Raw genomic sequence first — 22,205 nt, forward strand, 5'->3', positions numbered from 1 at the left:
CACAGTTAATGGGAAATGGGAAGTATTAAATTAAGGCACAAGATTGGAGCGAACTCTTGGGGCTTATCTCGGCCTTCCCATGCAAAGGGAGTGGCTTTGAGCCCACAGAGTCCCAAATTTCCTCAAGTGACCAAAGCTACTGTCATCCCAATGGGCTCAGAGGTTGTCTCTGCTAGACACCAAGGTAAGGGGTAATGAAAGGAAATAAGTATTACATTCTAGGCACTCTCTGTTGCTACAACTGCCTCTCACTATCAGCAGCCAGGATGGCTAAAGGACTCTAGTACCTTATGCCAACACTCAGCACTCAGCTGGCTGGACCTGAATTCCCTGCAGGACCAGAAAACTACCTTTTCCCACAAAACAGCCCCAACAAATACAGTTGAATCAAGAATCAGGACCTGTCACCCTAGAAAACTGTTTTGTAAAGCTGACATTTGGTTGATATGGAGGTCAAGCTATGAATCCAGACTTTCCAGTGCTGTCAAAATTCAGGGAAATATAGAATGGGTGTCTCTAATGTTTAGTCGTACAGCTTCAAGACTCACAGTCTGATCACTTCACCATCACAGGAATAGATACAAAAGACAGTCAGAAAAGAAAACTACTTGTAAATGGAAGCCAAATCCATTTTATCAGGCCATCTGTAGCCCATGGGGTGGGTTGAGGGGATATGTCTTAGGCAAAATACATCAAAGTGGTAAAGCCTAGTCAGAACAAGAAAGGCTTGTGCAAATCCAGCTGAAGTCAGAGAACTCTGATAAGACCATTCCTTGTAAAACTGATAAGAAGTGATGTCTTTGAGGGGTACTCATGGACACAGCAGGGCTTCTGCTGAAGCAAGGCTTGCATCAGCGATGTTCAAAATAAAGTCTGGAAATGCAGGTCACACTGGGCAAGATCTAATCTAAACGGGAAGAGGACAGCAATACAAATAGCCTCGTGCTGTATGACACGGGATCAGGCAGCCACACCAGGCAGCACTAAAGGGGCAGGTGATGGTTAAAGGTCTCCTCCCCAACTCTGCTCCCAACCCCTTCCTAGACACAGACAAAGAATTTCAGTCTCTTTATTCTGTCTCCCAGCTGTGATTCAGCAGTGAATTCTCTTTTTAGGGAGGCACTGCAGCCTTCAGCCACCCTCTCTATCCTCTAGCCTGCACTTTAGAGCAGGGAACTGCAAAGTCAGCTGTACAACTCTCTCTGCTTGGCTGGAGCAGAGAGATACACAACAGCCTAACATATTCAAGGCCTTTCTGAGCACAACAAAGCAGTGCCAAGAAACAGAGAAAAATGTCATCAAGGCCACATCGGTGCGTTTCTTGCATTTGTCCTGCATCCTAGACAAAACAGGCAGGCACAATGCACAGAGACAAAGAGGCCTTTCTCAGCAAGCAGTGCAGCGTGCGCTCCCGGGTCACACAAGCCGGCTGTGTGTCTGCCCAGTCCCCTTTCCCCTGTTTTGACTGTAGCTGCATCCTTTCTGTGTCAAGATGTGGATACTTAATGCGTTCTCACCTTTGCCCTCAGCTCCAAGCTGTTTCTGCTTAGCTAATGCTTTTCTTGGCAGGCTCAGCTAGGCAAGTCAGAGTTCAGTTTGCACCCTGATCAGCTGAAACACAGATGACTGGCTCTGGGAAATGCTGCAGAGATAGGGCCAAAACGAACCGGAGCCGCTTACATGTAGCTGCAAATTGCTCCGTGTTGGTTCTCAGCCAGCGAGATTCTGGGCAATGACCAGGCAGCCAGGCGCAGCCAATGGACAAACGAAAATAAACAGAAAGGAGTTTCTTCCAGGGACATGTTACAAAGAGATTTTCAAAGCAGGATTTAACACAATCCTGTTGTTTGTCCTTAATGCCTTAGCACGGACTGTGGACGATGGCAGAGCCACTGAAAAGCTTTAGATGGTTAATGTAAGTGGGAAATGGGGAGGATATGAGGCACGGGATAAGAGGTAAGACAAGTAGGGCTTTTCACAGGTCTGGCACAGCTCTCATGTACAACTGATGCATGCCAAGCTTTCCAAAGTGGTCAGAATGAGTAGTTGAAGCTTAGCTGGTCCTGAGTAAAGACTTAAGAATTTGACTTCATTTCGTCCAATATTTTTGCTTATTTCTTGACAAGCTGCCATCCGTCAGCAATCCGTTAAAGAGACTGCTGTGGGAAACCCATGACTAATAACTCTCCTTTGATTCACTCATTTTTGTTAGCGGGTTTTGGGGGAAGAATGCCCATGTATGTACAGAGAATTTTCTCCACAATCCTGTTTTCCAAAGACCTCTCAGCAGCCCTGTATAGGTTAGAATCACTGTGGCAAACACAGCACTGCAGATCCAGATCACAACAAGCAAATCTGGCACAACCTGCAGTAAGCCACAGAGCTGCCTTCTTAAGACCTTTGCTAGGAAAAGAGAGAACGTTACTGAGCAGTTTACTCTGCAGCAGGGGATAAGGAGGTTCGGGCTGACTCTCAAGCAACCGAGCTAGCAGATTGTGACTTGGCAGCCCAGCGCTGCTTTGCCCCTTTCCCTGCTGCTCCAGGAATTGAGCAAACTGTGAGCGATCTGTCTGCACACGTCATAGCATATGGCTCCCCGTGCACCAGAATTAGCACCCTGCCGGACAAGCTGCACGGGCCAAATCGTTCACCCTCTCCTGCCCACCTGAACATCTTCCAGGGGGCAGAATGCGGTGGGACTGTCTGCAGGGAAAGCCATCCGAATCTTGCATCTGCAAGGGAAGATATTTAAAGCTTCGTCTGTATGAATCAGCTGCTCACTGCAGGCCTCTGTGGGAGCAGCACTGGCACTGAGATTCATAATGAGTTATCTGTAAAGCAAGAAGTTTTATCAAATGTATACGACTAAACATTATCCAGAGTGCGCTGACTCTCACAGAGGCTTGCCCTTGCAGCAGATAGACTGGACTATCAATAGTCCTTGTCACAGCACTCCTCGTCTCAGTGCACCCGAAAAACAAAACAAAACAACAACAACAAAAAAAAAAAAAAAAAAAAAAAAAGAGTGAAAGAAAAAACAAGCAGGAAAAATAAGGGCCTTCTTTAGCCACAGCAGGTGCTAATAGTCAAAAGAACCAGTGAACCGGTTACTTAAAAGGTAAAAATAACCTTTTATAAATATACATCTCCAGATATACCAGAGTTATATCTACATGGCATAATCCAGGATAAGTGAACAAATTGACTGCCAGGAAGGACTACCCAGAAGCACAGTCTTCGAGTTAAGCGGGTCCATCATCCACTGGTATTAACTGGCGCATCTCTGTGGGCTTGAATGAGCTCACAAACATTTACATGGGCCCTTAGAGATCCCACCTGCATCCACACACCCTCCCCAACTTAATCCTGAGTGGAGAAATATTCTGAACTGGGTATTCATCCCTCACCCAGTCATCCATTAATCTGTCCACTGTGCAAACAATCAGATATGAGAGGAGCTGTGTATTTATTACACATTTCTGAATAAGTCATGCCCAATATCTAGGATAAACAATACATTAAGCCCTAAAGAACCCTTTGAAAGCCTTTTGCCTGCTGGAGACAACAATGAAAAAGTAACGTGATAGAAAGGGAACAGTAAATCATTCATGAGAATGATTAAAAACAAACTCTGGGTGAGGTGCAGCCAAACAACCCTGGAAACAGCTCGTGTGTTCTTCCTGAGTACCTCAGCATTTACAGAGGGCAGCGTGGCTTGAGAAACTCCAACAAGTCCCACTTTGTGGCCCATGCAGGGAAGATGTACGAGATACAAAATCCAGGGAGATCTGCACGACTGCAAGTTGCCATTAATTCACACCCCCCATGACTCCATCGGGCACCAATGCAGAATAACTACCGTGCCTGAAATTGCTAATGCAAAAAGGGCTGAACTGACACGTCAAGGGCACTAGAGAGAGAAGAACAAATTAGACTCCCTGGGGCTGAATAATGTTACACACTAGTGATCTCTCTAATACGCACACGATCATTTTGGAATCCTTAAATCAGGCCCTGAAAGAGTTACTGCACCACAGCGTTCACAAACACCGCCTAATCTGAGCTGGTGATACTCTGCTTTCCCAGATGAGTGTGGACAGAGATACTAGTCACAAATCATGTTATTGCCATTTATTTTAGATCCCTTCAACTCTCTGAAAAGGCCTGTTTCAGGGAATGCTTTTGAAGTTTGTTTCCTACAACCATTTCAGGTAAAAAGCTCCAGAATGATCAATATGGACTAGATTTGTTTTCTAAAGAAACATAGAATAACATCCTACAGCTTCAAGACAAAATACAGACTCCATTATGCATTTGAACATTCATTGACCTAACTGTGTGTGTCAAGAGCTTTCAAAAACTGACTTGGAGAAACAGTTCAAGGCAGTAATATTCCTGTAAGAAACTTCTGCCTTCAGTGTGTCCCCTGGGTCATTCTCAAAAAGAAAAATCTACATAAGGTCAATAAAACCATTGACGTGGATTCACATTCAAGGGCATTTTCAGCCTGGTTTCTTAAATAAGGAAGATGTAAGTGACTGCGTTCTGTGCCTGTGTTAGCAGGCGTGCACACACCTGCCTGTCTCTTCAGTCCCATCCACCCGTTCCTGAACCCACCGGGCACTTCCAGCCACGGTGACACCCAGGTATGGGAGGCATGGGGAGCTGGGTACAGTGAGGCATCGTCGGTGCTTCAAGTCAGCTTTAATCAGCCATCACAGAACCCAGATGGGCTGATGCCAGCCTTAATTCACTCCACCACTCTTGGAAACCGTGTGTGTTATCAGCTATATTCATATTGTCACTGGTTTGAGTAATAGCCTTAGCATACAGAACACTTGGCATGGGCAAACCGTAGAACTAAGTTGCTGTTTCTATTTTCTTCTTTTGAGTACCACTCCTTTTTTTTTTTTTTTCCAGTTTGGCAAATAATTTACATTAGTAATATAAATATTTGAGCTGCAAACCACCAGAGCATTCAAAGACTTTGGCACTGCATCGTAGCCATGTCTTATTTGCTTCATTACAAAAGGTAATCCCTGTATTTTTATTAAGCAGCTGCACCAGCTGTACTCAAGCTCAAGGCAAAACATATCAAACAAGCAGCAAATTCTAAATTACAGCCTACAAATTCAGCATTATCCGCCTAAAAGCCTGCAGTGCCCTGCAAAACACCTTTGATGTTGCAATACAGACAAGTCTGCAAGGGATATAAAATCAGACTTTGGAGACAAAACTTTTTCTGTTATCTCTCTAGCTGTCTGCTTCTAAATGCATGACTCTGCCCTCCTAGCCAAACAGCTCCTTTGAAGGTTTAGTTCTGGAGAACACAAAGATTCATCTTTGCCTTTAAAGCAGACCTTTCTTTGCTTTCAGCACGAGCATCAGGGGTATCTTCTCCTCTACCAGATCTGCCAGGAAAAGCATGAACATAATCACTAGCTGTTCCTCAGCACTGCCTCCAAACTCCAACTCTCCCAGCAACGTGATCGTATTATTTTAAAGCAGATGCTCCTCTGTGCCTGAATGAGCAGAACAGAACAGCAAAGGAAGATGTCATTTGTAGTGCAGACCCCTAAAAACTAGCTCTGCAGCCACATTTCTGCACATAAGGGAAAGGATTAATAGCATCTAAGATCTCTAAAGTGTCCCCAGACTGGGAAGAGTTTCTGGAGATATAGTCTCAAAACAGAGGCAAAAAACACACTCCTCTTGGGAAAAATGGAAAGCCAATAGGTAACTCTAAGCACTTGTTACTCTTTTTCTACTACTTCAGAGTCAACATCTGCTGGGAAATCAATACTGATAATCACAGGACTGGTTGCCAGACCCTCAGAGACCAAAGGAAAAGGGTGGGAGAGGATCTATATGTGGAGGTGATGGCAAAGCACATGACAGCTGAGGAGGACCCGAGCAATTTGTTTAATGAAATGGAAATAAAAGTGTAAATGACTAAAATGCTACTGGGAGAGAGATTTAACTTAACTCACAAACACACAGATTTTGTTGTCTGAGACCCGACTATGACAAGCAGCGTGGAAATGTAAATGCAGTGGCTGCTAATGAGCATAACGAACAGGCAGGCAGCTCTGACAGCAGGTTCTCAGCTGGAAGCTATATTCCTCAAGGACTCCTTATCTTCCACATCCACTTCTTTCAGCAACCATATAAATGTTGCTGGCAGATTTGTCAACCACAAGCATGCAGCTGCTGGATAATGCTAGTATTTGCCAGGTGGGCCTGTAGCCAAAGCTGCTACCTGGACAAAGCAGGGATACTTGGCTTCTCTGACTCCTATCACTGACACTTCCACCGATTGCTGAGACACAGGGATAAAAGACGTCTCTCCTGGTCAGGGCATCCCTCTTTCACAGACTCCCAAACCGTGCTGAATTCACCTCCTAATTGAACTTCCACCCCATTTGCACTCCCCATTCATTTCTGTGAGTTTGCCTTTGTTTGTTTGCCTCTTTAAACACAGCCTGGTTTTATTTGCTCAAAAGGATACCTTATTTTGTCCTGTCCTCCAAAGAACTACTGTCTGTAAAATTCCCAACAGACTCCTCCCCCAGACAAAGAACCAGCCAAGCACAATGCCAAAGGTAAAGGTACACGACTGAAAAATCAGGAATGGTAAAAATAGCAAGTAAAGCAAAGCACGCATACACATGTTAACAAAAAAAAAAAAAAAAAAAAAAAGGAATACCACGGTGAAAATCTATGTTATCCTAGCCAACACAGACAGCAAGACCACTCTGATAGCCATTGGGTACACATAGCCCGAAAGCTCAAACATCCACTTTTCTAATGCATTGCTGAAGGCATGTGCTGCTTAAAATCCAGAGACATGTGCTTAACAACGTGGGGGAGCTGCCAGTCCCCAGGCACTGTATTATTGCTCATGGGTTTTGTTAGAAAATTCATACTTGCACAGAGAGCACCAGTGAGGAGTACCCAGTGGTCAGGAGTCCACAACCACCCCGTGACAGCCCTTAGCCCTTCTCTCAGCACACACAAATGGGTATTGCCCATCTTTTCAGGAAGCTTGCTAGTTTTCCAGATGCATCAGTTGGTCTAAGAAAAGATCCATTAGGACTGTTATTTAGGAAAGGGCATTCCAGCAAACTAACATCCAGAGGGAGTCAGGATATTCTCTGCCTGATTTAGATTTAGATTGAGATTTAGAAACACTGGGATACCAAAAAAAAAAAAAAAAAAAAAAAAAAAAAAAAGTCCATTTCCCTTAACATTTACAGCTCTCAAGCACTAGTTTATATTCTGCAGAGAAAGCTGGCTGCTGAGGCGCCTCCCTTACACACACAGCCACACGCTGCAAGAGAAAGAGGGAGGGCAGGAGAGAGCTTCATGGTGTCTGCTGAAATAATAACAACAGATTTGGGGCAGAGCCTGCCTCGTGCTGCCAGCTGAACACCAAGCCCTTCTAGTGCACTCAGACCCAAACACGAGCTGGGATATTTTAGCACTTCTGCATAGATATAGAAGCCACAAAAATAACTGCTGGAAAATAATGGCTATATGTGTATCTTGCTCTCATCTTTTTTTTTTTTCTTCTCTGTTTACTAATTCCTGATTTACTAATGCGAATAGCTAACCATAATGTTACAGAGCATGGAAAGGAAGGCATTTTATGAAGCAAGTCTGCACAAAAGAAGAACAGCATGCTTGCTGGAGGGCAGCAATTATTGCAGAGCTCCTGAGCAGCAAGAACGGAACAAACCTCTGCCCCTGCCACTGATCAGGGTCCAATTCTGCTCAAAAGCAGGAATGACTGCTGAACAGTAAGGTCACAGCTATTCAATGTATTTATCTTCCAAATACTGATCCTGAAGGAATTTGGACTTGTGATTCCACAGAGGTTGCATATTCAAATCTGGCATGTAAATAATTAAACATTCTCTGCACATTTCCAAGACAGGCAGAAGAAAGGGTATTGCTATTCAGGGTTCAGCACAATGTACATGATCTTGGCCTTCCATCTTCTGAAATTCCTAGAGATACATCAGAAGCACTTCTGAGTGGCTTCCACATATCAACCTCCTCACTGTCAGAAATCAGCCACGTTTGAAGGCAGCCTCATCACCCTGACGGGCTGCATTTCAGTGCCTCCCAGGGCCCTGCTGCAGGAGCACGAGGAGCCCAGAGACACGGGGCACAGCAGAACCTGCAGCAGAGGCAGCACCGTGTGCCCGGGCACCCTGCAGCAGCAAAAGCTGCAAAGATGGCACAATGAGGAATCACCTCCTCAGCTGCTAGGGGTTCCTGCCGACCCTGGAAAAAATATCGGCTCTGAACCAGCCACTGGAAGAGAACGTACACAGCTTACAGCAGAGAAAAAATATTTTTCAAGAGCAAGGTTACCAGCTGAGTACTGAAAGGGGGTAATGTTTACAGCCAACCTCATCACAATGACAAACTAGCTGAAGAACAAACTGCAGAACAATGCACGGTTGTCTGTGTGAAAATATAAACACCTGTGATTAAATGACAATTTCTGAAGATTTACATTTTAAATATAGACATATTAATTCTTGAATGTTGGTTTTGCTGCCTTATCGTAGACATTAACTCTTTGGTATTTTTTAATAAAAACTAAGGCAACATAGAAAGAACTTGAATAGCCCAAGGCTGAACTGAACCATAATAAAGCATTCCTGTGATACAGAAACACACCATAAGATCCACTGCCGAAAACTTCCTGTTCTCAAACATTAGTCCACTTCCAAAACCTGACTTACTCATGCCATTTAAAATGTCTTTACAAGGGAGGATTATATATAAAAACTGCTTCGTTTACATCTGTGAAATGCAAAGCACACAAGTGGTTGTATCTTGAAGGTCACAAAAGCAATGCGAACTATGAACTTCAGGATTCATGAAACCATGACATTTTACAGTGGGAGGAGGATATTTTGTCCTGTCCAAGCCACCAGATACTAAAGTGAACAAACCATAAATATTATGATTCAGTAAAAGTATCTGGGATTCAACAGCAACTATCAATGAATTTTTCTGGTGAGAAAAACAGCAACTAGGGACTAAAGAGACGATAATCCACAAGTTTAGTCTATTTTGTATAATGTGAGAGAATATCTTCTGACTTCGTCTGTATGGGACTTGTTGTTTGAAGAAGGAAGACTATCTAAAAAGGTTACTCTTAATGTCAATTTATATACTATAAAATTTTTAAAAAATCCTTCTCTATACTACTAATCATAAATCTTCAGAGTTACTCATTATGTCAAATAGCACCAAATCCAGGGGCTCGTTTCCCTTTTGCTGTTCAATAAAGTGGTGTTGGCAGTGGTATGCTTTAACACTTGTAATTTATTAACCTCAGAGGTGTTGTAGCATGAAACTAAAGCCACAGAAAGGAGGCATTTAGCAAATTATACATGCTGCATATTTTTACAGCAAAGGAGTTCCTGCTGTGCTTTGCTTGCCTCCCACTTTTTTGTGATTATTTTTTCTCCCTCATGATAACTTCCAAGCATCACATACTTTGGGGAGATACTTCCTTATTTTGTGCTTACACTCTTTCTCAGGTTTAAAAAAGTGTTGCTGTGTATTTATCAATCACAGAATCAGAGAACGGTGTGGGTTGGAAGGGACCTTAAAGATCACCCAGTTCCAACCCCCTGCCATGGGCAGGGATGCCACCCACTAGATCAGGTTGCACAGGGCCTTGAAGGAGGCAAGGAGGCATTTAAAGTATCCTGATTTTTTTTTTTTAACTTTTTCAAATGCAGATAGTGAAGCCTAAAACAGACTTAACATAATGTTTTACAAGATGATATCCTGGCTGCAAAGACTTGTTATTCCATGGGCTGAAGGGAAACATACAACTAGGGCCATGATGTAGAGTGTCTTGTTAGAAAACATTGATGGATATGCACATTTATTTCTTCCAGGTCTGTTGCTCTGCTGCTCTAGCTGAAAGAGTAAGTTTTTTATTATTGTGTGTCCATAACAATAGCCCAGCTTTTCTTTTGAGATTTCTAGGAAAATCTCATTTATCAGTCACCTTACTATTTAAATGACGTATTTTTGCATATCAGACCAAAAATGTTCAAGGCATACTTAAGGCTCTATATGAGGGGTTTCCTCTGACCATGCCAACATGTTATGAAGTCAGATGGGAAAACTATGTTTCAAAACTAACTTAGGGAGAAATTTAGAGTATATGACAGTATATAATGTCACTACTCATTTTTATCTTCGTTACCTCTTTCTCCCTATACACCCACATAGCCATCAAGAGGCTTCCCAACGTTGTTCACTGAGCCAGTGACAGGAACTGGAGTCTTCTTGTTCTGCCTGGCGGCATGGAAACAGGCAAGAGCATTGATTGATCGCTTGATAGGTAAAGTTTAAAAAAGCTCTTTGCCAACATTATTTATGTTCAGAAACACCCAAAATATGTAATCGTGTCATACTGGAGGGCTGAAGATGGAGGACGTGGAGAGAATAGAGCACAAAAAAGGACCCATGTTCCTGCTTTTAAGACATATAAATCCAAAGTTGCTTTATCTAGGGTGCCAATTACGCTAAGGAGGGCTGGCAACGTTTTATATTGAGAGCTGAAGGTAGGTACACACAGGATTTGAAGTATTCTTTTTAAGAGCCAAAGGTACCCCAGGCACTCAGAGGTATGCAAAGCTGAGTTGCTGTGACAGGGACAATAAATAGGCCTTTTCCTGCACACGAAAGCAGGCCGTGCAGGAAAAAACACAACGCATTCAGCATTTTAATTGTTTAGAAGCGTTTGTAACACCAATTAGCTGCCGCGATGCCAAGCTGCACCCCCCCAAATTGTCATTCCTCCAGCATTGCGGGTCGCGCTTCCCAACAAACCACGGCCTGCCCAGAGCACCCTGCCACGAGGGCCGGGGAAGTTTTTGTGTGGAAACAGAGCCGGGAGAGGGACCAGAGCCCTTCCACGGGGGGTCTGTGTGTTTTTGGGGATGTTTTTGGGGGTGCTTGTGCGGGACACGCGTGAGGGGGGAAGGGGCCGCGGGAGGCGCGCAGCCCCCGCCCTCAGCCCGCCGCCTCTCAGGGCGGTCTCGCGAGAGCCGCCCGCGTAGACGCGATGTCCTTTGGGGCACTGGCGGGGGGGAGGGCGGGGGGAGGGCAGCGAAGCGAGGGGCGGTTTGATTGACGGCGAGATAAACCAGTGAGAAAAGGGCACGGCGAGCCAAGAGCCAATAGTTTCTCCCCGGGGCGAGCGGCGAGCCAATGGGAAGGTCGGGGGGGCGGGGCGCGCCGCTGGCTGATTGATCCCAGCTTTGGCGTTGTTCAGTCAGAGCGAGAACATTCTAGAGGTGAGTACGGGGCAGCCATTGCCGGGGTCCCGTCAGCCGCCCCCTCCTGCCTGAGCTGCGCGCCGCCGGCCGCCGCAGCTCCCTCCCCCCTTCCCTCTTCTCCCCCCTCCTCCTCCTCCTCCTCCTCCTCCTCCCCCCCTCTCCTCACAGGTGCCGCCGCTAACGATGCCCCTGGTTGTGTCTTGCCCGCAGATCGCCCGGCACTGCTGTCCCTGCTGAGCACGCCCGCCTCAGGACGCCCGGACCCGGAGGCTGCGGAGTCCGCCTCCGCCTCCTCCTCCTCCGGCTGGATATAAGCGCCCCCACGGCCTCGTTCTCCTCGCACAATCGGCTTCGTCGCAGCCCGGGGCGAGCAGCGTTGGGTTTATGTCTTTATTGGACGAAAACGGTGAGCGCTGGGGGGCGAGGAGGAGCCGGGGGGGGCGGCTGGAAGGGACGGGGTCGGTGCGGGGCTGGGGGCGCCGCGTTGTTGACGGGGCGGGGGGCGGATTTATTTAACAAAACACCCAGGATCTTCCTAGAAATGAAGATACAGATACCTCAAACAACGATTTATCACCCTTTATATTTTTTAATCGCTATTTTTTTAATTTTGGGCGCGGATTATTCCTTTGATCGTGCCCCCCCCCCCCCCCAGCTCCCCGCGCCATGCGACGAGACAAAATGGCGGCGGCTGGGCCGCGCCTCCCCGGGCTGGGGGGGTTGGGGTTGGAGGGGGGGGGGGGGGGGGGCTCGTTTTGGGGGGGCTGTGCCGCAGTCACAGCCCCTCGGAGGGGGCGGGGGGCGCCCGATCGGCAAGGGTAAGCCCCGAGGAAAGGGAGGGAGGCTTTGGGGGCGGCAGGGGAGCTTCCCCCCTTGGTAGGGAGCGCATGCGTGGCTGGAGGTGACACCCACACCTCCCCCCCGGTTTTCTCCGGGGCTGACTCAGTGCTTAATTGCTGCATTTATGAGTCATCGCAGGCCTGAGCGGGGCGGGGAAACGGGGCTTTGAAGCTGGGAGGCTGTCTGCCTTCCCGCTTCTTGGGCTCTGCACAATAAATACGGGGGGTGTGTGCTTGGGATGAGGTGGCTTAGAGACCAGGAGAGGGAGCTTTAGTCTACAGCAGACAGACAAAAGCTGTAATATGGAAGGAGGGGAAACCACGCATTCTAAAAAGCTCATGCTTGGTCACCAAGATACCTGCTTCCTCAGTGCCGCTGCAAGCACGCGGTCAGATCACATGGTGGCTCTTTTTTAGACATCCTGGGGAAGGAAGCCTCGTGCTTGGAACGAAATCCGCGGTGCAGTTTTTGCTGAAGGGTAAAACTGCATCGGGGCTAATGTAGAATACATGGCATATGCAAAGCACACTTCTCGTGAAAGGATTTGTAAACCTGACCAGAGGGACTCGGACTGTGTGGAATCGATAGGCACGCTCTTACACATTAAATACTAAGGAGGCTATTTTCATGTGTCAACACATCTGCCATTAACGATAACGTGATGACGTGTCAGAATAACCATGCTGTAGTCAGGGCTGCCTGTCTAGTCAACTTAACCAGTTGTGGTTTACGTAATGTTAGATCTGATTATAGGGACACGTGTTAATTTAAATATGTAAATACTGCTTAAGGCAACTTTAATAATAGGATTCATCCTCCTTCCCCTTCCTCCTCCCCCTTCCCCAAGAAAAAAAAACAACTGGAAAAGCTGCTGCACTGCTCTGTACCTCTGCATTGCTAGGCTTTCTACAGTGAAGCAACTTATGTCAGACTTTATCAGGCTTATTATTAAGTCAAAACTCAACAGAAGCTGCTATGAGAATCCATAAGTGAGAGGGAGAATTACCTAATTTTCAACTCTTTTCTACTCCGATCCAAAAAACTGGTAAGCCATGTAAAAATTACATTGGGCTAGAGATTGCTGCTGCTTCATCTTACTGACATTTCTCAACGTTCTGATGGGCTTCGGTTTATGTAATAGGCTCATGCTATGATGTGAAATCTGAAACCGTTCCAGACTTTTCTCCCACTTCTCTCTCCCCTGCAGCCAGAAACACACCACGTGACCCTCTCAGTGCGAGAGCCATTGGTCTTCCTAAATTGAGCAGTGTTCTTTCCCTTCCTTATTGATCACAGCACTCCTTCAGGAGTTAATTGTGCAGACAGTACTCTTAAGCTGTTCAATGGTTTGGGGGTTGTAAGAAAGGAGAGGGTGGAAAGCCATGTGGTGTAGGTGAGGCAGAGTTCCTCAGCAGTACAATTCAAGGCTATTGTCTTATGTTTCACAAGTTCATGAAAGCCACAGCATAACGAGCTTTACTTCCCCTTCCCAGAAATAGAGTCCCAGATATAGTTTTATAATAAGATTTCATTGGTGTACATAAAGATAAATTTCTCTTTTTTTTTCTGTTTATTAACACTTGCAGAGCTGTTGCGCAGCCACTGGTACCTGTATTGGGGAAACATAGCATACAAGCAAGAACCTTACAGCCTCAGTGGCGAAAATTTTTTCATGTCAGAGACCGAGAACTCTTGCAGTCGTTTATGTCATCCCGTCTTCTCCAGACAGAAGATACCAAAAAACTGCAATCAAAGATCTCTTCATCTTATTGATAAAGCTACTAATAAGGCAAAATGTCTGTCAACGTCAACCGCAGTGTTTCAGATCAGTTCTATCGCTACAAAATGCCCCGTCTGATTGCCAAGGTAACTTACTAACTAACCATTGGTTGTGAGTAGGCAGGGTGTCAGGTTAGTTGCTCTTCATGTAGCAGAACGGAGACAATGACACCGAGCTTAGCCAATGGTAGGGAGGGGGTGACTGCATTTTTCTGTCCAGAGTAAGTGCGCATTAACTCATCTTAAGAAGACACTTCAAAGCAGAACGTAGATGTAGCTAAATTAGAAGTATACGTGGGGTTGGGCTGTTGTGGTCATTTAAACTTAAAAGACTTTTTTTTTTTTTTTTTAGGTTGAGGGCAAAGGAAATGGAATAAAGACGGTTATAGTCAACATGGTTGACGTTGCAAAGGCGCTTAATCGGCCTCCAACGTGTAAGTAGTCTGCAGTGACACAGCATTTTTTTTTTTTTTTTTCTTAAGGCTTTCACTTTCGTTTGAAGTGATAAATAGGTAATAAAGTACTAATATTCTTTCAAGATTTTTAAGAAAAAGCGATTAAGGAAGAAGTAATGATCAGGAAGGAGCAATGGCTCCTAGAGTAGATATACTTGCAGTTCAATCAACAATAAAGACCCAAGGACTCCATTGATTATTATGATTTATTTTTTTTTTTTTTCAGATCCTACCAAATTTTTTGGTTGTGAGCTGGGAGCACAGACCCAGTTTGATGTTAAGAATGACCGTTACATTGTCAATGGATCTCATGAGGCGAATAAGCTGCAAGACATGTTGGATGGATTCATTAAAAAATTTGTTCTCTGTCCTGAGTGTGAGAATCCTGAAACTGATCTGGTGAGTGCTCTGTATTAATGGTGACAGTACAGAAACGCTGCATTGATGTTTGTGAAGGTGGTGCAGTGTTAAAAGCTGATTCAGATAACAATTAAGAGAAATCCAGTCACTTCTCTTTGTTATTTAGTTAATTTCTAATTCTAATTTCTAGTGAAATTAAGAAATCTAAAACCCTCTCCAGGTTTTAGATTTACAGTCCTGAGCTAAATTGCTGTGTTTAAACTCAGATTTGTTAGGGCTGATTAAAAGCATGTAAATCTCTGGCTTAATGGTACGGAGATGATAAAGTAAATAGCAGGTCTAGTCTTTAATGTATATCTGTTCTCTAAATAGTATTTTAACTGGAGCTTGTTCTCTTTTACAGCATGTCAATCCTAAGAAACAAACTATAGGTAACTCTTGCAAAGCCTGTGGCTATCGAGGCATGCTTGACACAAACCATAAACTCTGCACGTTCATTCTCAAAAACCCACCTGGTAAGTGTTCCTTTCTTTGTGGGGGTGGTAAAGGAACATTTTTAATGTGAGTGCTGTTAAGTAGAAGAGCAAATGGTTGGTGTCTAACAACTGTAAAACTGCTCTGGTGTACTGCTAGAGTACGTTTGTGGGTTGGGATGAAGTATCTGTGTTCATAGCTTAAATATGAGCAGCCAATTCTCATATCCTTCTCAAGTAGCAGTATCTGCAGAATTCTATTTGCCTAGGTAGGGCAAAACTTAGGAGGAAGAGTTAATCAGCAGGTGCTCGCTGCAGGTTTCCATTTAAGTCCACATGAAGCAGAAGGATAGCGTAGTTAACATGAACTGTAATGGAGTTGGTTTTGCAAGCAACACTCTGTAGTAAGCATTTGGTTGCCTGCTGCAATTTAAGCTTGCTAAATTAGAAAAGTCTAACCTATTCCGGGGATCTCTGCTTTGTGAGGTCACTTGTTATATGGACTTGGACAGCCTTACACCAGGATGAGAAACAAGACTTCCACTAGAACCATGGCTTTAAGAGCTGTGTAGATTATCTTGTGAGTGCACCTGGAGACAGGCACTGTGCATCACCTGCTGTGAATAAAAGAATCTGAATCAGTTTACCTGCGAATTAGCAGAGGTGCTGTTGCAGGGTATCTGTGAAATCGAGAAAGCTAATACACTAATGTTCACTTTCAGAAAGTGGCGACACTAGTACAGGGAAGAAAGAAAAGGAGAAGAAGAATAGAAAAGGCAAGGACAAAGAGAATGGTTCTGTGTCCAGCAATGAGACACCTCCACCCCCACCACCAGAGGAGATTACTCCTCCACAGGTTGTGGTAAGTAGAAGGGATTGTGGGCAGATGAGGGTGTATGGTGTCAGCATCATACCAAAGTGGTACTATAATAAGAAGCCAACTGCTGCAATAGAAGTATCCCTGCACATCTGTTACAGTAGCTTTACCAACTTTTCAGTATACGTGCTCCTTGCTGAGTGACAGCTGCATACTTTTTACTCCTCACAAGATTTGGATTGTATCTAAATGATGGTAGGAGAGAGTAGTGAGGCATGGCACAGTAACTACAGATGTCTACAAATGCACACCTAGTCCCCTGTTAGTCTCCTCTATCAATTCTTTCTCCATCTCTGACTAGCTGATCATTTTGTAACGTTCTCCTTCTGTAGAGAAGAGTCAGAAATACTCCTAAAAATGCTCTCAGATCTGTATCTAGAGAAAACTCAACTGATTAATAAGTTTGTAGTAACACTGTGTGAATCTTGTTTTGTTTTTAGGAGGAGGAAGATGATGATGATTGGGGTGAAGACACAACAGAAGAAGCCCAGAGGCGCAGAATGGATGAAATCAGTGACCATGCAAAGAACCTCACACTTAGTGAAGACCTGGAAAGAACAGTGGAGGAGAGAGTCAACATACTGTTTGATTTTGTGAAGGTGAATATTTTATTTATTCACTGTTCAGCTGTAGCTGTGTAGAACACTAATAAGGAGATGAAGAGCAAGCTGCTTTTACACACACGCAGTGGAGTTTTAGGGCTTAAACTCATACAAAAGTACTGGTTAGACCATTGGTCAGGAGGCAGAGTTCATTCGAGTGTTAATGCAAGCTCCAGTGGCTTTAAAATATGTATTTGTTCTATCTTCTAGAAAAAGAAGGAAGAAGGTGTCATTGATTCTTCTGACAAAGACATTGTAGCAGAAGCAGAGAGACTGGATGTGAAGGCCATGGGCCCTCTAGTTCTCACTGAAGTCCTTTTCGACGAAAAAATTCGTGAACAGATAAGGAAATACAGACGTCACTTCCTTCGTGTAAGCAACCTCTTGCTCTGCACTGAGTTTATTAACTTGTGTGTTTGGGATAACTACTGGAGTCAGTTCTGGATTGCTTTATTAGGGGAGGGATGGCTTTATTGCAGTTCTTAAACCAGTACTTCCCAGCTTGGGAAAAGTGCTGGGAGGAATAATAAAAGTTGTAGGTTTTGCTGCCTCATTGAGCTGTAAGCAGAAGCAGCAACTCATTTTGGAGAAGAAGGCTAACTTACCTGCTCTTGCTTTTCTTTTCTCTCCTCATGATTGTAGTTCTGCCACAATAACAAGAAAGCTCAGAGGTACCTCCTCCATGGCTTTGAGTGTGTGGTAGCCATGCATCAGTCTCAGCTTATTTCTAAGATACCACATATTTTGAAGGAAATGTATGATGCAGATCTTCTGGAAGAAGAAGTCATCCTTGGCTGGGCAGAAAAGGTGAGTGGTGGTACGTAATGTGCCGTGTGTGTTTTGCACCTGCTTCTGCCATTCTGGTCAAGTCTCTTGGGCAGATGTCTTCAAACAGTCACCTACTTTAGCATGATTATCTGGGAGAAATGTCTTTAAAAAATGGCTTGTTCAAGGTAGCGGGGTGAGGTTAGGCTTGGTGTATTTCAGTGTGATCTGATACAGACTGGGCTTAAATACTAAAAGGATTTGTGTACTTTGTCTTTCAGGCCTCAAAGAAATATGTCTCAAAGGAGCTTGCCAAAGAAATCCGTGTCAAAGCAGAACCATTTATTAAATGGCTAAAGGAAGCTGAAGAAGAATCTTCCGGTAATGAAGAAGAGGATGAAGATGAAAACATAGAGGTAGGAAAGGCTCGCCTCCTGTAGTTCTGGAATTGCACTGCTCTGTATAGTTCAGGGCACTTTGTTTTAGTACGCTGTAAAATAGCTCACTTAAAGTATTGCTCTGCTTGTTGGCAAGTATGAAACCTTGAGTTTTAGAAGAGCCTGGGGGGAGGTGTTAGAAAAGCTGATTAAGGAAGAAATGGCTGTTTTTCTTACAGTTTAGACCTAGGTTAAATTTGGTAGCTATATGCATGCATGTTTGTTCCTCTCTGTATTGCTTGCTCCTGGTCGAAACCCTGCTTCTTAAAGATGTGAACGTGCACCTCTAGTTGCTAAAGACAGGTGTGTTTGGGAGGGCTCACTAAGAATTCCTGACAGACAAGGGCAACAAAGGATGTTAGCAACTCCTGATACTAAAGCAAAAGTATTCCCTAGCACCCCCTGCCATTAAGTGCTAACAGGTAAATCTCTTGTCTTCACAGGTGGTGTACTCTACAACTGCCAGTGTCCCTAAAGTTGAAACTGTGAAGCCTGCAAACAGTAAAGATGATGACATTGATATTGATGCCATTTAAAGTGATGCAACATAGCTTCCAGCATAATCAAACTTCTCTGCGTTTTCTGCCAGAAGTGTGACTTGTATGTGCGCAAGCTGAAATGGCTTAACATCCTGCTACTCTTTGTACTCTAAAATGTATCTTTTTACTGTGACTGGTCTTGTGTAACTAAGCCTAATACCAAGGAGTCAGCACGTCGGTGAACGGCTCTAGTTTGCAAATGGCATGTTCTATTTTGTTTTTCTAACTTGTGTTGGACACATACTTGGAGCACATTTATACAGTTGTGGAAATAAAGGATTTGGTTTTGGTCAATCTTCACTCAGGGCTCCAAGCTTTGTTTCTTTTTCAAGTAAGTATACAACTTGGTGCAATTTACAACATGGAATCAACCCTGCAATGGGGCTAGGTGTGACAGCTCTGTCTTGGACTGAAAAAGCGAAGTTTGAGAGAAAGTTACTTAAATACATGCTTGGCACAGGTGTGTTTACTACATAAATAACTCATTAAGCACAGGTTTCAGTAGTTTGACTAGTTACATCACTGCTGTTGCTCACTGAACTAGAAGCAGTGTGTAAATACTTAGCACCTTCCTAGAGTGATTGGAGGATAAGGAAGAAGGTGAGATCAGTTTCCTTGAACACAGGAAGCTGCAACATTGACCTGCATAGCACTGGGCATGACCTTTGCAATTCTAAAAGAACTGCCTAACTGAGGATTAGCATTTAGGGATAGGCTAACTTTTGTACTTTTAAGTAAGGAAACAAATGACTGAGCAGAATCTTTTGACTTGTAAGAAGCATAGGCCAAGGTATGCCTGATAAACAGCTCACAGAACCTGAATGGTTCTTGTAGCAAGGTCTTGGTGTGACCTGACTGTGATTTTTGTCATCCACAACTCTGTTCTGGAAAGTGGAATCTGAACTTTTTTTGACCCTTGAGATTTGCTGCTGTGGCATTCCAAGGCTCCAGAACACTGAGCTGCTCTTCCTACTAGCTTTAGCAGAGTTCAGGATCAGATGAAGAAAAAGGTGTTTGCTGGATACAACAGGCACAAGAGCTTTAAGGTTTCCTCTCTAGGGCTGTCAATATTGTTGTATTGCATGGAATCTGGGAATCAAATTACATTTTAGTGGTAGCATATCTGGCAAACCATGTTACAAAGATAGGATGAAGGTGCAATAGATGTTCTTCCTTTAGACAGCTATTTTGTTGCAGTTGTACAAACCATGACTAAATTTAAATGAGCAATTCTAAGAGCAAACTTGTTCTTTGTGTTTAAACAGGGCTTGTATTTCAAAAATATTGCTAATATTGGCTGGATTCGAAGAGGTATAGTAAATGGGGTTAGTTAGAAACAGGCAGGTTTCCATGTACTAGAGTTCTCCAGGGCCAGTTCTCTTCAGTGTTTTCATAAATGATGCTAAGACAGGGAGGCCTGGTAGAGAGATCTTGACAAATAAAGAGGGCTGGGCCAAGGGGCTCCCTCACGAGGGGAGCGGAGGGGCAGGCGCTGAGCTCTGCTCTCTGGGGACAGCGACAGGACCCGAGGGGACGGCATGGAGCTGGGACAGGAGAGGGTCAGGCTGGGGGTTAGGGACAGGTTCTGCACCCAGAGGTGCCTGGAGTTGGACTCTGTCTGGATATTCTGTGATCTATGATACTTTGCAGTGGAGTTTCAGCCATGGTCTTCATGCTAGCTTATATCAATAGACTTAATGGGCCTAAGTAATGCTCAGAAAGTGAAATTCACAATTACCTCCCAGTCAGGTTGGTGAAACAGGCATAGGACTTCTTTTTTCCTGAAGTTCCCCCTAGTAGTCACTTAAATGTCCCAGTGGGAGGTGGATGCTTGTACATTGGCAAATTCCTTGGGCAGAGGTTTGAGCGTTCTTTGCCTTTCTGAGTAGGATTTCTGCTTGTGAAGGAAATGAGAAGCCTTGTGCATTCCTAGGGTCACTTGTCATCCCTAGTGCTGAGAAATGCTGAGGTCCCTTAATTGAGACCGCACACGAGTTCTCTGCAGGATGGGCAGTGCCATCTCGGAGTTCATCAAGCCTGATTCCTAGTGAGCATAAGTCAGTGCTCTTTCCCAAAAATAATCTCTCATTCCACGCTGATGATTTGAGATGAGGCTTTGCAGATCCGGGTCAACTCCCCACGTAGAACATGACTGGGAGACGTTTGAGGCATGGCTGATGTGGAGTTGGGTGTTATCAGCTGTGACACCCTGAAGTCTCAGGGTGGTGGCAGTTTCGTTTTGGAACGGATTTGATTCTAATTGCAGGCTGCCACCGAAGGGGATTATCCGTTTTTTCCACCCCAGGCTCAGTGACCAGCAAGCTAGACCTGTTCCCTTCAGCAGGGAAATTGGGAAATACTTTTCTGTGGGATTAGCAAATTGATGAAATCATAGCAAAGCTACATGAGGTAGGCTCGGTGCCAACAGGGTGGGAGCATGCAGCTCTGTAGTAGCCCACGGTCAGATTAAGTGTTCACTAAAGCTGTACACTCACATACAACATGTGGTTCTACAAACGATGCCCCCTTCACTAGCAGAGGGCAAAACTGCTGGCTCTGTGCTGCATTTCACGCCCTATCCTCACAAACGTATCAATGTTTCCATCTCAGAGGGTTAACTGGGGATTCCACCAGCTAATAAACGCGGGGGTTCAGTTTGTTAGCATTCCTTTAGGGAAGGAAAAAGTCTGACTTGGGAGGTTCCTGAATTTATTGCTGCTGCTATCTGATTACAAGCAACAAGTACAAATTCAAAATGCAGCTTGGGATTTAGATGCAATCTTCTCGAAACTTCAAAGAAACTCCCGGTACCTGGAAAGGAAACCGTAGGTGTTGGGTGACCTCCCTCGCTCTGTGCCATAGTGAACGCACTGATTTCACAGGTGGAAGGTGTAGCAGCAGGTCTATTACCTTGGCTTTACAAACCTACATCCTCCTCCAGGAGCCTGCGAGCTGGAGCTTTAGCGCACCTCAACAGCCTTCAGCAGCAGCCAGCACAACGGGAGCAGCTTGGGCACACTTGGGGCAGCACAAACAGGTGAAAGGAGCTCAGAGGGTGTGAAATCCTGATGGTTGTTGTGTGTATAAGAAGTCAAATTGCCTGCTTTTACTTTTAGCAGCTAGAGTTTAACATTTTTCATTAGAGGTCAGGGCCTCGCTCAGCCAGATACGGCAGACGTATGCCAGGATGCTCTTTGCTCCCAAGAGTGTGTAGCTCAAGGCTTGTAGCGAGGCAGTGGCTAAAGATAAGGGAGAAGTGATTTGAGGTGGTTGCGGTGCCATAATAACCCGCTCAGTGCTTTTATTCACCCTTGCTGTGGTAGAGGCTGTCCCAGCCAGCACAGCCACAGTGCAAAGCTTCCAGAGAGGTCGTCTACAGACAGGGTGTAGCTCTCAGGAGGCATTAAAAAAGCATGCACAAGACTATCCTATATTTTCATGCACAAGACTATCCTTCCTCCCTGCTCAGAACTTCCTTGTTCTTTGGGCTGAGATGCTCACTAGGAGATCCTAATCTGCCGATGTCTCCAGCCCAGCTGATATGTTGCTGTCCCGATACGCCCCAGAGTTAAGCTGATTTATGTCCGATGGGGTAACGCTTAGCACATGGGAGTGTTCCAGTTGTGCAAGTTCGACACCCTGATGTTTGAAAAGCAGAGGTATTAGAGGAAAGTAGTTGATGTGGTGATCTGCAACAGAGCTGCCTTCTCATCTGATGGCTGCCATGCAGCAATAATCACAGCAACCCTGCATTCCC

General features: G+C 44.8%; 1 protein-coding gene and 1 long non-coding RNA gene across 4 annotated transcripts; both read left to right on the forward strand.

Annotated features, from left to right (window-relative positions):
* The first annotated feature begins 9 nt into the window (after nt 1-9).
* LOC311437948 lies at nt 10-9,231 on the forward strand. Its single transcript, XR_014693854.1, has 2 exons — nt 10-184; nt 7,609-9,231. It is a non-coding gene; the product is annotated as an uncharacterized lncRNA (long non-coding RNA).
* A 2,003-nt stretch (nt 9,232-11,234) lies between these two features.
* Nucleotides 11,235-18,748, forward strand: EIF5 (eukaryotic translation initiation factor 5). Of its 3 annotated transcripts, XM_084521798.1 has the most exons (13): nt 11,235-11,339; nt 11,532-11,727; nt 13,009-13,206; nt 13,748-14,027; nt 14,293-14,374; nt 14,622-14,794; nt 15,159-15,270; nt 15,951-16,090; nt 16,546-16,704; nt 16,918-17,079; nt 17,350-17,514; nt 17,754-17,888; nt 18,353-18,748. In XM_084521798.1, the coding sequence occupies exons 4-13, from the start codon at nt 13,956-13,958 to the stop codon at nt 18,443-18,445; spliced, it is 1,293 nt and encodes a 430-aa protein (XP_084377924.1). In that variant the 5' UTR covers nt 11,235-11,339; nt 11,532-11,727; nt 13,009-13,206; nt 13,748-13,955; the 3' UTR covers nt 18,446-18,748. The 3 variants fall into 3 exon arrangements, with proteins under 3 accessions (XP_084377924.1, XP_084377922.1, XP_084377923.1); XM_084521796.1 differs by lacking the exon at nt 13,009-13,206; XM_084521797.1 differs by lacking the exon at nt 11,235-11,339 and having other exon boundaries at nt 11,408-11,727.
* The last annotated feature ends 3,457 nt before the right edge of the window (nt 18,749-22,205 follow it).

Source organism: Aythya ferina (assembly GCF_964211825.1).
Source record: "Aythya ferina genome assembly, chromosome: 5".
NCBI lineage: Eukaryota > Metazoa > Chordata > Aves > Anseriformes > Anatidae > Aythya > Aythya ferina.

Excerpts from the sequence above, each read along its gene's own strand:
- EIF5 (XM_084521798.1), top strand. The coding sequence starts at position 13,956 with ATGTCTGTCAACGTCAACCGCAGTGTTTCAGATCAGTTCTATCGCTAC. Across the intron at positions 15,271-15,950 it reads CATTCTCAAAAACCCACCTG|AAAGTGGCGACACTAGTACA; the intron begins GTAAGTGTTCCT and ends GTTCACTTTCAG. Across the intron at positions 17,080-17,349 it reads ACAGACGTCACTTCCTTCGT|TTCTGCCACAATAACAAGAA; the intron begins GTAAGCAACCTC and ends TCATGATTGTAG.